The sequence below is a fragment of the Prionailurus bengalensis genome, chromosome A1 (assembly GCF_016509475.1).
Source record: "Prionailurus bengalensis isolate Pbe53 chromosome A1, Fcat_Pben_1.1_paternal_pri, whole genome shotgun sequence".
Taxonomy (NCBI): Eukaryota; Metazoa; Chordata; class Mammalia; order Carnivora; family Felidae; genus Prionailurus; species Prionailurus bengalensis.
In genome coordinates, this window is record NC_057343.1 from 112065242 (window position 1) to 112079714 (window position 14473).

The 14473-nt window shown below is 37.4% G+C and overlaps 1 protein-coding gene across 2 annotated transcripts in view; it reads left to right on the top strand.

The window, feature by feature from the left end:
• The window catches only part of DDX46 (DEAD-box helicase 46), a 71384-nt gene that overhangs the window by 10703 nt on the left and 46208 nt on the right, over nucleotides 1-14473 (top strand). For both annotated transcript variants that reach the window (XM_043588134.1, XM_043588143.1), the window contains exons 4-12: nucleotides 2346-2442; nucleotides 3519-3684; nucleotides 5539-5690; nucleotides 6480-6593; nucleotides 7151-7316; nucleotides 8683-8803; nucleotides 9386-9561; nucleotides 10505-10626; nucleotides 13177-13255. In XM_043588134.1, coding sequence (XP_043444069.1) covers nucleotides 2346-2442; nucleotides 3519-3684; nucleotides 5539-5690; nucleotides 6480-6593; nucleotides 7151-7316; nucleotides 8683-8803; nucleotides 9386-9561; nucleotides 10505-10626; nucleotides 13177-13255 — 1193 coding nt within the window. The remainder of the gene's footprint in view (nucleotides 1-2345; nucleotides 2443-3518; nucleotides 3685-5538; nucleotides 5691-6479; nucleotides 6594-7150; nucleotides 7317-8682; nucleotides 8804-9385; nucleotides 9562-10504; nucleotides 10627-13176; nucleotides 13256-14473) is intronic.

Here is a 14473-nt window from a genome sequence, read left to right on the forward strand (position 1 = left end):
ACCAACAATGCAAAGAGATCCTCTTTCTCCTCATCCTCGCCAACATCTGTTGTTGCCTGAGTTGTTGATGTTAGCCATTCTGACAGGTGTGAGGTGGTATCTCATTGTGGTTTTGATTTGTATTTCCCTAATGATGAGTGATGTTGAGCATTTTTTCACGTGTCGGTTGGCCATCTGGATGTCTTCTTTGGAGAAGTGTCTATTCATGTCTTTTGCCCATTTCTTCACTCGATTATTTGTTTTTTGGGTGTTGAGTTTGAGAAGTTCTTTACGGATTTTGGATACTAACCCTTTATCTAATAATGTTGTTTGCAAGTATCTTTTCCCATTCCGTCGGTTGCCTTTTCGTCTTGCTGATTGTTTCCTTTGTGGTGTAGGAGCTTTTTATTTTGATGAGGTCCCAATAGTTCATGTTTGCTTTTGTATCCCTTGCCTCCAGAGATGTGTTGAGTAAGAAGTTGCTGAGGCCGAGGTCAAAGAGGTTTTTGCCTGCTTTCTCCTCGAGGATTTTGATGGCTTCCTGCCTTACAGCTAGGTCTTTCATCCATTTTGAGTTTATTTTCGTGTATGGTGTAAGAAAGTGGTCCAGGTTCATTTTTCTGCATGTTGCTGTCCAGTTTTCCCAGCACCACTTGCTGAAGAGACTGTCTTTATTCCATTGGATATTCTTTCCTGCTTTGTCAAAGATGAGTTGGGCATACATTTGTGGGTCCATTTCTGGGTTCTCTATTCTGTTCCATTGACCTGAGTGTCTGTTCTTGTGCCAGTGCCATACTGTCTTGATGATTACAGCTTTCTAATACAGCCTAAAGTCCAGGACTGTGATGCCTCCTGCTTTGGTTTTCTTTTTGAAGATTGTTGTTGCTATTTAGGGTCTTTTCTGGTTCTTAGCATACATGGATAGAAAAGTATTTGACAAACTGATTGAAAAATTAGAAATGCAATGGCATAAACAATCTTTTTTTTTTTTTTAATTTTTATTATTTTTGAGAGACAGAGAGACAGAACATGAATGGGGGAGGAGCAGAGAGAGAGGGGGACACAGAATCCAAAGCAGGCTACAGGCTCTGTGCTATCAGCACAGAGCCCGACGCGCACAAACTGTGAGATCATGACCTTAGGCAAAGTTGAATGCTCAACTGACTGAGCCACCCAGCTGCCCCTCTAATGTACTTTTTTTTTTTGCTTTTTTTTTTTTTAACGTTTATTTATTTTTGAGACAGAGAGAGACAGAGCATGAACAGGGGAGGGTCAGAGAGAGGGAGACATAGAATCTGAAACAGGCTCCAGGCTCTGAGCTGTCAGCACAGAGCCCGACGCGGGGCTCGAACTCACTGACCGTGAAATCATGACCTGAGTCGAAGTCGGCCGCTTAACAGACTGAGCCACCCAGGTGCCCCTCTAATGTACTTTAAAATTTTTTTTTTTTTAACGTTTATTTATTTTTGAGACAGAGAGAGACACAGCATGAACGGGGGAGGGGCAGAGAGAGAGGGAGACGCAGAATCGGAAGCAGGCTCCAGGCTCTGAGCCATCAGCCCAAAGCCTGACGCAGGGCTCGAACTCGCGGACCGCGAGATCGTGACCTGGCTGAAGTCGGACGCTTAACCGACTGAGCCACCCAGGCGCCCCTCTAATGTACTTTTAAAAGCACCAATTATAAGGGGTGTAAAAGTAGACTGAAATGATTGCATTAAAATAAGAAATTTTATTCATTATAAGATATCATACATAGGGGAAAATGCACGTCTATTGGGGTTTTAAACATTATTACATACCAGATTATCTTGTAGAATATTTGGTTTATTGTATATATACCATATACTGGGTAGCTCAGTCATTTAAGCATCTGACTCTTGATTTCAGCTGAGGTCATGATCTCGTGGGTTCGGTTCGTGGGTTTGAGCCCTGCATCAGGCTCCATGTTGTCGGTGTGGATCCTGCTTGGGATTCTCTCTTCCTCTCTCTCTGCTTCTCCCACACTCATGCTGCCTCTGTCTCTCTCAAAATAAATAAATAAACTTAAAAAAAAAGTAAAATGCAGGTCTTTACAAATATTTTAAGGGGTGTGTGGGTGGCTCAGTTCGGTTGAGCGTCCCACTTCAGCTCAGGTCATGATGTTGCAGTTTGTCAGTTCAAGCCCCGCATCGGGCTTTGTGCTGACAGCTCAGCACGTGGAGCCTGCTTTAGATTCTGTGTCTTCCTCTCTTTCTGACCCTCCCCTGCTCACACTCTGTCTCTGTTTCTCTCAAAAATAAAAATTATAAAAAATTAAAAAAAATTTTTTAAATGTGAATGTTTCTGAATACAAATAGATGATGTTTCTTTTTTTCTTTTTTTTGTAGGTCTAGGTCCAAAGAGAAAACAGATAGTGGGGAAAGTTCTAAAGAGAAGAAAAAAGACAAAGATGACAAGGAGGATGAAAAAGAAAAAGATGCTGGTGTATGTTTACTAACAATTGTATAATATCAAGCTTGTTTCTATAATCACAGATTGTTTTTTTTATTGCTATGTATTTTGAACTTTAAAAAAAGTTATTTATTTATTCATTTTTAAATGTTATTTTTGAGAGCTAGAGAGAGCACGAACAAGGAAGGGGCGTAGAGAAAGGGAGAAACAGAATCCAAAGCAGGCTCCAGGTCCTGAGCTTTCAGTATAGAGCCTGATATGGGGCTTGAACTCACAACTGCCATACCATGACCTGAGGTGAAATCAAGAGTTGGTCGTTTAACTGACTGAGCCACCCAGGTGTCCCTGGATAAAGCCTTTACAAAGGCTGTTTCTAGGAAACTTAAACATAAAGGCTAAACACAAAAGCTGGTTGTTTTTTTGTTTTTAAATATATTTTTAATGTTTTTTGTTTCTTTTGTGGGGTGGGCAGAGGGGCATAGAGAGAGAATGAGTAGAGAATCCCAAACACTCTCTGCATTGTCAGCATGGAGCCTGATGCATGGCTGGATCTCTTGAACCTGTGAAATCATGACCTGAGCCAAAATCAGGAGTTGGACACTTAACCAACTGAGTCACCCAGGTGCCCCCTACGACCAAAGCTTTTTAATCATGTTGATACATAGCTTTCCCTTACTCATTAATTTCTAATAGAAAATTTCTTTTTCATGGTGGCAGTTTAAGAGGAGTTTAGAGGATTTGAAGTTGACAATAACTGACAACTAGGGAATTTTGCGTGTTTATTTATCTAGTTTCTAGTTGAGGAAGAAAGTGAATTCCTGTGTGTATTTTGCTGTAATGAAAAAGAGATTAGATTATGGTTTTTGAAGTCTGTCTGCTTTCTTAGTTGAAGATGCTTTTTCTTATGAATTCATTTTGCTGGTGTATTTGTGGATATGTTTAAAAGATGTGTGATCTAAATCTTTTCTAAACTAAGGAGTTTGTAAATACATGTTTTTCCTTTTCCTTTTTTATACTTTGAAAAAGTTATTTGGAATATTGCTGAAATAAAGTTGTTAATCTTTGTTTCCTTCTCTCACTGTCTCTCTTGTCCCCCCCCCCCCCCCAAGAACTTTGATCAGAATAAGCTGGAAGAAGAAATGAGGAAGCGAAAAGAACGAGTAGAAAAATGGCGAGAGGAGCAACGTAAAAAGGCCATGGAAAACATAGGGGAACTGAAAAAGGAAATTGAAGAAATGAAACAAGGGAAAAAATGGAGTTTAGAAGATGATGATGGTATATTCATTTGGTACACTAATAGTCTATATAACAATTCATGTAGAATATTCTAGAAATATGAATAATACTTCATAGTGGAAATTTTTAGGCATTTTTTCTCTTGTGGAAAAACGTACCATTTTAACCTTTTTTCAAATGTACAATTCCATGGCATTAAGTACATTCATGGTGTTGTGTATCATCCATCATCACCAGCCATTTCCAGAATGTTTTCATCATCCCAAAAAGAAACTCTGTGCCCACAAAGATTAATTCCCATCCTGCCCTACCCTCCACCTACTTATCCCCCCAAATATCTATTCTATGAATTTGCGTTTTGTAAGTACCTCACATAAATGCAGTCATACGGTCTTTGCCCTTTTGTGTCTGGCTTATTTGACTCTACATAATGTCCTCAAGGTTCTTCCATGTTGTAGCATGTGTCAAAATTTCATTCCTTTTTTATGGCTGAATGATACTCCATTGTATGTGTATACTGCGTTTTGTTTACCTATTGGTCTATTGGATATGTAGGTTGTTTACACCTTTTGACTGTTGTGAATAAAGCTGCTGCAAGTATTGGTATGCAAATATACATTTGAATCCCTGCTTTTAGTTTTTTAGTTAATATACCTAGGAGTGGAATTGTTGGGTTCATATTGCGATATTAAATCTCTCTAATAATATTTATGTTAAAATGTAAAGTGTAGGATAGTGTTCAGTAAGGATCACTGATTTTACCTCATTTTTGTTGTTTTTTTATTAAAAAAATTTTTTTTTATGTTTATTTTTGAGAGAGAGAGAGAGAGACAGAGTGTGAGTGGGGGACGGTCAGAGAGAGAGGGGGAGACAGAGTCCGAAGCAGGCTCCAATCTCAGCGGTCAGCACAGAGCCTGACACAGGGCTCGAACTCAAACCCTGAGCCGAAGTCAGACGCTTAACTTACTGAGCCACCCAGGCGCCCCTCACTGGTTTTACTTGAGAGTGGAGAGTTGAGTTCTTATGGGCACAGTCAGTAAATAGCTCTTTAATTTTTTTATTACAAATAAGAATATTAGTAATGAAGGTAAGTTAAAGGCATGTTTTCAGGTCCCTCCTGATTTTTCATAACTTACAAGGGAACTATTTCCCTGGCGTATATGATTTTTACTTTTAGATTTTAGTGAAGTAGAAGAGTGTGAAATTTTATAGGGAAATGGAGTTTTGCTCTATTTTTCTGTGAAAATTCTGGTGAATTTTTCATCTTCTATGAAAGTTTCACAGAGTGGTTTAAATAGATGAAGAGAATGTATTTAAAAAATTTTTTTTTTTTCAACGTTTATTTATTTTTGGGACAGAGAGAGACAGAGCATGAATGGGGGAGGGGCAGAGAGAGAGGGAGACACAGAATCGGAAACAGGCTCCAGGCTCCGAGCCATCAGCCCAGAGCCTGACGCGGGGCTCGAACTCCCGGACCGCGAGATCGTGACCTGGCTGAAGTCGGACGCTTAACCGACTGCGCCACCCAGGCGCCCCGAGAATGTATTTTTAAGGGGTGATGATATCTTTGATATGTGAAAAAAAAAGATTATCTTGAATTGAAAATGTGCGATTTTTTTTTGTGATTTTAAAAAGTAATTGAAAGAAATGTACTATTTAACAAAGTTTTTAGTCCTGTCTCTTTTCAATGTATCATGTGATTTATATCATTATGTAAAATTGATGCATGCTTGCTAAGTGTAATAACTTGTTAAGTTTGAGTATTTGAACTGCTTCGTGCCTGGGTTGGCTGGAAAGGAGGGTGTGAGGGAAGAGGTCACGGTGAGAGGCATTCTGATTATGAAGTGTTTCCTTTTGAAACATATGTACAAAAGAGTGATTCTGCTCTTTTAGATGATGAAGATGATCCTGCAGAAGCTGAAAAGGAAGGAAATGAAATGGAGGGTGAGGAGTTAGATCCATTAGATGCTTACATGGAAGAAGTGAAAGAGGAAGTAAAAAAGTTTAATATGCGAAGTGTGAAGGGTGGTGGAGGGAATGAAAAGGTATGCCATTTTCTCTTATTTTTTAAAGATTTTTCTAGTATTCCTAATTGGATAACGAATTCTTGTCACATTGACCTACCACTGACTTGCCTGAGTTTATAAATTTGATTCCTCCCCTCTCTCAGAAATGCTAGTGCTTTTTCTCAGTCCCACAGATACTAGGGAATTTTAGCTGTAAGCGTTCTTTCTAAAAGTTGCTCTTACTGCCACCATCTGTATTTAGTGTCTTTCCTTACTGCTGACTTCTCATTAGGTCCTCTCCAGACTTCATTGCACTTTCAGCTTTCATATCTCTGATCCCCTTTACCGGTGTATTTTTCTTCTTTTTAATAGCATTTGTTGTCTTCCGGCAAATTATCTGATTTAGTTTTTACTGTGTTTATTGTTTCTCTCTTGTAAAATGAGAGCTCTCTAATGGTAGTGACCTTTACCTGCTTTAATGATTTATCCTAAGCTCTTTCAACAGTGTCTGGCTTGTCCAATGAGTAAAAAGTACCATTTAGAAGTATTTTTAAGTGAATTATATTACATTTTTATATGTTCTATAACATTATATATTACGTAAAATGATATAAAATTACATTATATAGTATTATATAAAATATATAGTAAACTTTATATTGTATAATCCAGTTAATGTTACATTTTAAAATTTAAACAAATTCATTAGGAGAAAGCAGACTCCTTTTGTCATTTGAATTATAAATTGTGACAGTTATCATTGTGCTTCATTTGCATACAATTTCTTCTCAATTTTATAACATACTTTATATTCCTTTTTTATTTTAGAAGTCTGGGCCAACAGTCACAAAAGTTGTCACTGTAGTGACAACCAAAAAAGCAGTGGTAGATTCTGATAAGAAGAAAGGTGAGCTAATGGAGAATGACCAGGATGCCATGGAGGTAATTCTTTGTTAATTTTGACTTTGTTCATTATACTATCCTAGAAGTGTTTGTTTGGTGGAGATGTGCTCTTTAGTTCTAGAAACTACTGTTAGGAGGAGTTCTTGCTTTTCTCAACAGTGCTGTTGCTGAATATCCAGTCTGTAGAACATTTTGACATCTTAGACTTTTTTCTGCATGCCCACTTGTTGATTTCCCCTTTGCCCCTCATCACTGACTTCAGACATATAAGGCAAGAGAAGAAATAAAGTGACAGAATGAATTAAATTTCTTCTATTAACATGCATTGTAAACATTTGTGTAGAGAGAACTATATCAAAACTTCTTTAAAGCCTTATTAGAATTGTTTTGTTATTTTAGCTTTATATTGTCATTATAACTTTCTGTAAGGGCAAAGAAAAAAGAAACTAAGTTGAAAAATTCAGAATGTGAAAAAGTAAAAGCCAAGGAATATTTTCTAGGAGAGGAGGATTTTAAAAGCTAGGAATAGTGTTTTCCGTAAGGAGAAAATAATAAAGGATTTAGCTTTTTCCTTATTATTATTTTTTTAATTATAGTATTCTTCAGAGGAGGAAGAAGTTGATCTTCAGACGGCCCTTACAGGCTACCAGACAAAACAGAGAAAGCTTCTAGAACCAGTGGATCATGGAAAAATTGAATATGAACCATTCAGAAAAAACTTTTATGTTGAAGTTCCAGAATTAGCAAAAATGTCTCAAGAGGGTAAAATTCTTTTATTCATTTATTGGTTATTGAACAGAGGAGGATATGCTTCGCTTTGCCTAGGAGGAATATGGGTAGGTTGTAAGTTGGTGCATGAGTAGGAGGAGTTTTCATGGCTTGCCTGGAGAAGTGAGAGAAGAAACAAGAAGGCAAGAAGTCATTCTAGTGAGTATGAACTTCATCTGCAAAGATTCAGAGCAGTGAGGAATCAGTGTAGTTTTGGAAGTATTTTTAAAAATGAGCAAAAATTAGTTTGGGTCATGTAGTTGAGATTTTTTGGGTTGAGAATAGTCTTCATGTGAAGTTAGCAAATAAAGTATTGTTAGCCTTTCCCTTTCTGGGATTTGAGGGTTAGGAACCAGTGTGAATCTGTGTAATTATTGGTAGAATAAGGATAATCTAGGCAACTCTTGCTTGGAGAACAAGTGTTTGTATTACCTGTCAATCATTGTTCTTTTATTGATGTTTCAGTGTAAGACATAATAAAAGACAGATTATAGAAATGGGGTGTTTCTTTTAATCCCCTATTAGGTCACAGCAATAATTGTATTAAGTGTCCTATAGATTTTGTGTGGAATTATCTTTAGTAGTACAAAAAAAAGATTTTTTTGAAAACTTTTCTCCTTTACTTTTTCAACATTTTTTTCAATTTTGAGAGACAGAGTGTGAGCAGGGGAAGGGCAGAGAGAGAGGGAGACACAGAATGTGAAGCAGGCTCCAGCTTCTGAGCTGTCAGCACAGCTCAATGCAGGGTTCAAACCCATGAACAGTGAGATCATGAGATCATGACCTGTGCTGAAGTCAGATGCTTAACCGACTGAGCTACCCAGATGCCCTTCTTTTCTTTTCTTTTTTTATGTTACTTATTTTTGAGAGAGAGACAGAGCTTGAGTAGGGGAGGGGCAGAGGGAGAGGGCATTCACAGAATCTGAAGCAGGCTCTAGGCTCTGATCTGTCAACACAAAGCCTAATGTGGGGCTCGAACTCACAAGCCGTGAGACCATGACCTGAGGTGAAGTTGGACACTTAACTGACTGAGCCACCCAGGTGCCCCTGAAGACTTTTTTTTTTTAGGTTTCTTTATTTATTTTGAGAGAGAGAGTATGCAGGAGGGGCAGAGAGAGAGAGGGAGAGAGAATTCCAAGCAGGCTCTGGACCGTCAGTACACAGAGCCCAGTGCGGGGCTCGAACTCATGAACTGTGAGATCATGACCTGAGGTGAAATCAAGAGTTGGATGCTTAACTGACTGAGCCACCCAGGTGCCCCAAGAATTGAAGATTCTTAGTTTTACCATGCTTGATTGAAAAGTAGAAGGCATTAATGAAACAATATTTAATAGCTTTTAATCTGGATTTTGTTTTGTAGAGGTAAATGTTTTTCGGTTGGAAATGGAAGGCATTACTGTCAAGGGAAAAGGTTGCCCCAAACCAATTAAATCTTGGGTCCAGTGTGGAATTTCTATGAAGATCCTAAATTCTCTCAAAAAGTGAGTAGTTAGTGATTCTCTACATTTTTCAGTGTCTTCCTATTCAGAATGGCTCTTTTACCCAATTAATTCCATTGGTTACATTTTTACTCTAATAGAAAAATTTACTGTTTTTTTCGTAAACAGCTGAGTGTTTTCAGATATAATTTACATATCATAAACCTTACTCTTTGTACAGTTCAATGATTTTTAGTATATTTATGGAGTTAGGCAGTCATCACCATAATTTAATTTTAGAACATATTCATTATCCCAAAAAGAGACCTGTATCCCTTAGTAGTCATTCTTCTCCCTTCTTTGTCCTAGGCATCCACTAATTTACTGTGTCTACAGATTTGTCTCTTCTGGACGTTTCCTATAAGTGGGATCGTACTAACATAGTCTTTTGTGATTCACTTCTTTCACTTAACATAATATTTTCAATGCTCATTCATGATGTAGAATGCCTCAGTCCTTCATTCCCTTTTGGCAAATAATATTCGTTGTACAGCTATTCTGCGTTTTGGAAAACCTTACTATGGGACTTGGAGAGACCCAGAGATGCCAGTTCTTACCTTGTCTTTCTTTGGTTTGCTTTTTAAGGCATGGCTATGAAAAACCCACGCCAATCCAGACCCAGGCGATTCCTGCTATAATGTCTGGACGAGATTTGATTGGTATTGCCAAGACAGGAAGTGGAAAGACCATTGCTTTTCTGTTGCCCATGTTTAGACACATCATGGATCAGAGGTCATTAGAAGAAGGAGAGGGGCCAATAGGTACAATTCCTTTCATTAAACTATTTATTCAGGTAACAACTTTGTTGTCAGTTAATCAGAAAGACCTGATATTTTATAATGTTGTGTTATAACAATAAAGATGTCTTTATGTACATTTCCTTTATAAATTTGGCACTTTGGGGCTGATTTCCCCTTACCAGCAGGTGGAGTGAGAATCTTCAGAGCTCTGGAGTGACACCTCAGAAGTACAAAAACAGCCTCTCCTGGCACAGCTCAATTATTAAACTCTGACTCGGCAGGTAGACTCCTCGTGCATCTATCTGTTTATTTATATTGAGGTTTGTGCTTAGTGAGTGTCAGTGGATCTATAAACTCAACATAGAAGATTGTAAGGAAATATATTTTCCGTTTTTTGTTTTTCGCCTTAAAAGGCTATATATATAGTGCCAGCATCTCCTTCAGGATTAGGTCTTCAGGTTCATTTGTTGATTCATTTGGCAGAGATCTGTTTCGCAAGTGTGAGTAGGGTTTTGAAAATTTGCTCAGCTCCTCTCTTGGAAACGGGGCACAATATATTCCTACTTTTTCTGTGCCCTTCACACCAAGGTTGTTTCCGGAAGCCTCGGTATGGCTCTGCAGCACAGTGAGTCGCTTGATTATCTTTGCTCTGTGATTTGCAGTTGAGAATGATTTGCGTTCTTTTCACCCCAGTATTTTCCTGATGTTTGAGTGAGACATTTAACTCTCATTTATCTTTCTGTAGCATGTTCTTAAAATCTACTTAAAATTAGCAATCGCCACAATCTCTACTATTACAAACCTTTTGAAAGAGGGTTTCAAAGGTGCATAAAACAAATGAAAACAAAAACAAAAAATTATACTAAGAAATCTGAACATTATTTCAGAGGTTAAATATAACACGTTACAGGATAGCCTGTCAAGAATTTTGGTGGTTAGGCTTTTGACATATTTATCTTTTCAGCTGTCATCATGACTCCAACTCGAGAACTGGCTTTACAAATTACTAAAGAATGTAAGAAGTTTTCAAAGACCCTGGGACTTAGAGTGGTCTGTGTTTATGGAGGAACAGGAATCAGTGAGCAGGTAACTATAAAAGGAGCATTCAGTTTTTCCATTCTTTTTTTTCTTTCAGTGTTCCCATTCTTAAATTATTTAATGATCTAAAAGTGATTTGTTTTAGTGATTTGTATAATGATTGCTTTTAAAATCTTAGCCACTGGGGCACCTGGGTGGCTCAGTCGGTTAAGCGTCCGACTTTGGCTCAGGTCATGATCTTGCAGTCCATGAGTTCAAGCCTGCTTGGGCTCTGTGCTGACAGCTCAGAGCCTGGAGCCTGTTTCAGATTCTGTGTCTCCCTCTGTCTCTGACCCTCCCCCGTTCATGCTCTGTCTCTCTCTGTCTCAAAAATAAATAAACATTTAAAAAATTTTTTTAAATCTTAAAAAAGATGAGGTTTAAAGATAATAGTGAGGATGAATTATGTTAATCTTATATTTTAAGATTTTCAGTCATTTTTATACCTTGGCTTTCCTGATACTCCTCTTTGTCTTTTCTCTGCTCAAGGAAGGCAGATATTTTTTTCCATTTTATAGATAAAGAAATGGCGAGAAAGGTTAAGTAAGTTGATCAAAGTGTTTAGGCTAACAAGACTTAATTTGTCCCAGAACCAGGTCGTCTGATTTCCCAACTGGCTCTAATTCATGTGACATCTTTAAAAGGTGGTGATGACTGTTTTGCATTAATACCTGTCTCACTGGTATCTTTAAATGTTTTTGGCAAGAGTTATTTATTTATTAAAAAAATTTTTTTAATGTTTATATATTTTTGAGAGAGAGAGAGAGACATAGCATGAGCAGGGGAGGGACAGAGAGAGAGGGAGACACCGAATACAAAGCAGGCTCCAGGCTCTGAGCTATCAGCACAGAGCCTGATGCAGGACTCAAACTCACAAACCTTGAGATTATGACTTGAGCAGAAGTTAGATGCTTCAACCAACTGAGCCACCCAGGCGCCCTGCAGCAGTTATTTAAACATAATTTCATTTACTCTCTTTACTTTGACATTTTTCCAAATGTCTTCTTAAAAATGATGGTTATTAGATAATTTTGCTTTAACTAGAAGAAGGAAAAAAACCAGGTTGTGTGACCAAATAAGTTTTGGAAAGGTCATGTTGTACAATGTTAAAGTCGGCTTTTTTTCTTAAAAGACTTCTTAGGCTTTGATAACGAATAGATACTAGAAAAATGCAATAAATTAAGTGGCATTATCTCAATTTATTTAACCACATTCCTTTTTAAGGAATATTTGCTGTTGTTAAATGCTTTATGTTTTCTAAGCTTATCTTGCCTCAGTTGTTCTGATGACAGTTTATTGTAAGAAATAACATTTACAAAAAATAACTTTACACATGCATGCATGTTATATTTATATAGAAGTGAAATGAAAGTTTACTGATCTCTAACACATTCTGGTTTTTCCATTCTGTTTCATTTTAAAAATACTGATTGTTGAGGCACCTGGGTAGCCCAGTCGGTTAAGTGTCTGACTCTTGGTTTCTGCTCAGGTCATGATCTCAGGGTTCATGGGTTTGAGCCCCACATCGTGTTCTGTGCTGACCACACAGGGATTTCTCTCTCTGCCCTTCCCCCTGCCCACACTTTTTCTTTCTCAAAATAAATAAATCTTTAAAAAATAAAAAATAGGGGCACCTGGGTGACTCACTTGGTAAAGCACCAGACTTCGGCTCAGGTCAAGATTTCTCAGTTCGTGAGTTCGAGCCCTGTATTGGTGAGCTTGAGCCCCCTTTGGGCTCCGCACTGTCAGCTCAGGGGGATTCTGTCTCTCCCTCTCTCTTTCCCTTTCTCTCTGCTCCTCGTGGGATTCTCTCTCTCTCTCTCCCTCTTTGCCCCTCACTCACTCCCTCTCTCAAAAAACAAAAGAAACAACAAAAAAAATCAAATCAAATTAAAAAAAAATAACAAGTGAACAGGTAAATAAAATTAGAAAATGAGAATACTGGTTGTGGATACTCGTGATTCTCTAATGGAAACAATTCTCGACTTGAAAAACATTGGTGTGGGGCGCCTGGGTGGCGCAGTCGGTTAAGCGTCCGACTTCAGCCAGGTCACGATCTCGCGGTCCGTGAGTTCGAGCCCCGCATCGGGCTCTGGGCTGATGGCTCAGAGGCTGGAGCCTGTTTCCGATTCTGTGTCTCCCTCTCTCTCTGCCCCTTCCCCGTTCATGCTCTGTCTCTCTCTGTCCCAAAAATAAATAAACGTTAAAAAAAAAAAAAAAAATTTTTTAAAAAAAAAGAAAAACATTGGTGTATATAATTGCTTTAATTACTGCTTTCTAATGTTCCTTTCTTTTAAGGGATCATGTGAAATTAAAATTGGTAAAATTCTCTGGTTTTCATTGAGTTCAAAGTTACAATACCATGTCATCATGTTGCTGCTTCCTTTTCCTTTGTCGTGCTCCAGCATTCCAAAGAATTAAGCAGGAAGCTTTGGAGTCTTCTAATCAGACTTCACTGTGTTACCTTATGGAGCTGTATGGTGACCCTGGACATTATTTTCAAATCTGTTTAAATAAGTATTAGTGATAAATAGACTAAAATTTCATCTTTTTTATTAGATTGCTGAGCTGAAAAGAGGTGCTGAAATTATTGTTTGCACACCTGGTCGAATGATTGACATGTTAGCAGCTAACAGTGGTAAGTCAGGGATATTTTTTGTTGTTCTCATTTCTCGTTTTTGAATTCTATACATTTTTGTTAAATCAAAGCAGATACAAGAAACCACCATTTTTTTTTTTAATATTTCTTCTTAAAGCTGTAATATCTTAAAATTTACATTGCAACCAGCTAACTGTTGCAAGCATTCATAATATTACTGCAATTTAACTTTCAATTTTTTTTTGAAACTAACTCCATATGATGTTTTTGGTTCTTAACATGGATTCTTGATCAAATTTTGGTCTAGCTTTGCTTTTAATGGGGTTGGGGGGGCTATCTTTTTTTTATTTTTATTATTCTAAATTTCAGACTTTTTCCTCCACAGAAGCTAATGTTTTATTACAATACTGGATAAATTAAGGTATTGCAGCTTCAAGAAATTTTATCTTTTGTAAATATTGCATGTTTTTTAGCTCTTATGTTGTGCTTTGTTAAATTATTCCCTATCAAAACTGTTACTAAACTGTTGACATTATTTAACTTCTGTGGAGAAAGGCCCTTCGAGATTTATAGAACTGGGCTTCCGAGACTTAAGCCATCCAAGGTAGGTAATTTAATGCTGTTCCCAACCTTGCAAAACTAATGGGGGCTGCAAATGTTAGTATGGAGTACTTAAATATTGGAGAGCATTTACTTTGGCTCATTTCTTATTTTTTGAAGAAAATGCTTTCAAAGGTTTCCATTGCAGTGTTCAATATATACATAATAAAGTATTAAAAACTGTGAGTAATGCATGTTTCTTGTAGCATTCGGCTTGAATTTCTGTATACACTTAATTCTAATTCTATATGATGTTGACGAAGTGACAACGAAATTGTTTGATAAATCATTGTGCTTGTACAGCCTATAAAAAGTTTTGGGTTGAATGTTGATGAAATAATCCCTTGTTTTTTCTCAATGCTGCATTGATTAAGTCTCCTGAAATTCATCTTGATTAATTTTACCTTTTTCCCTTATCTGTCCTTTTGGTTTATATTTAATAACTACTTTATACATGTTTTTGCCAGGTGATTGATTCATCACTTGATAGAAAGGCTTGTGTTAATCCTTTAGAAAAACTTTCCTGTGTATGTTTTTAGTTTTCCACTGCCTAAGAAACCACTTGCATCTGTTTAAACCATTGGGAGCATTTAATAACATTGAACTTATGATATCTTTGTGTAGAAAAATGTATGTATGCAATACATTTGGTATTTG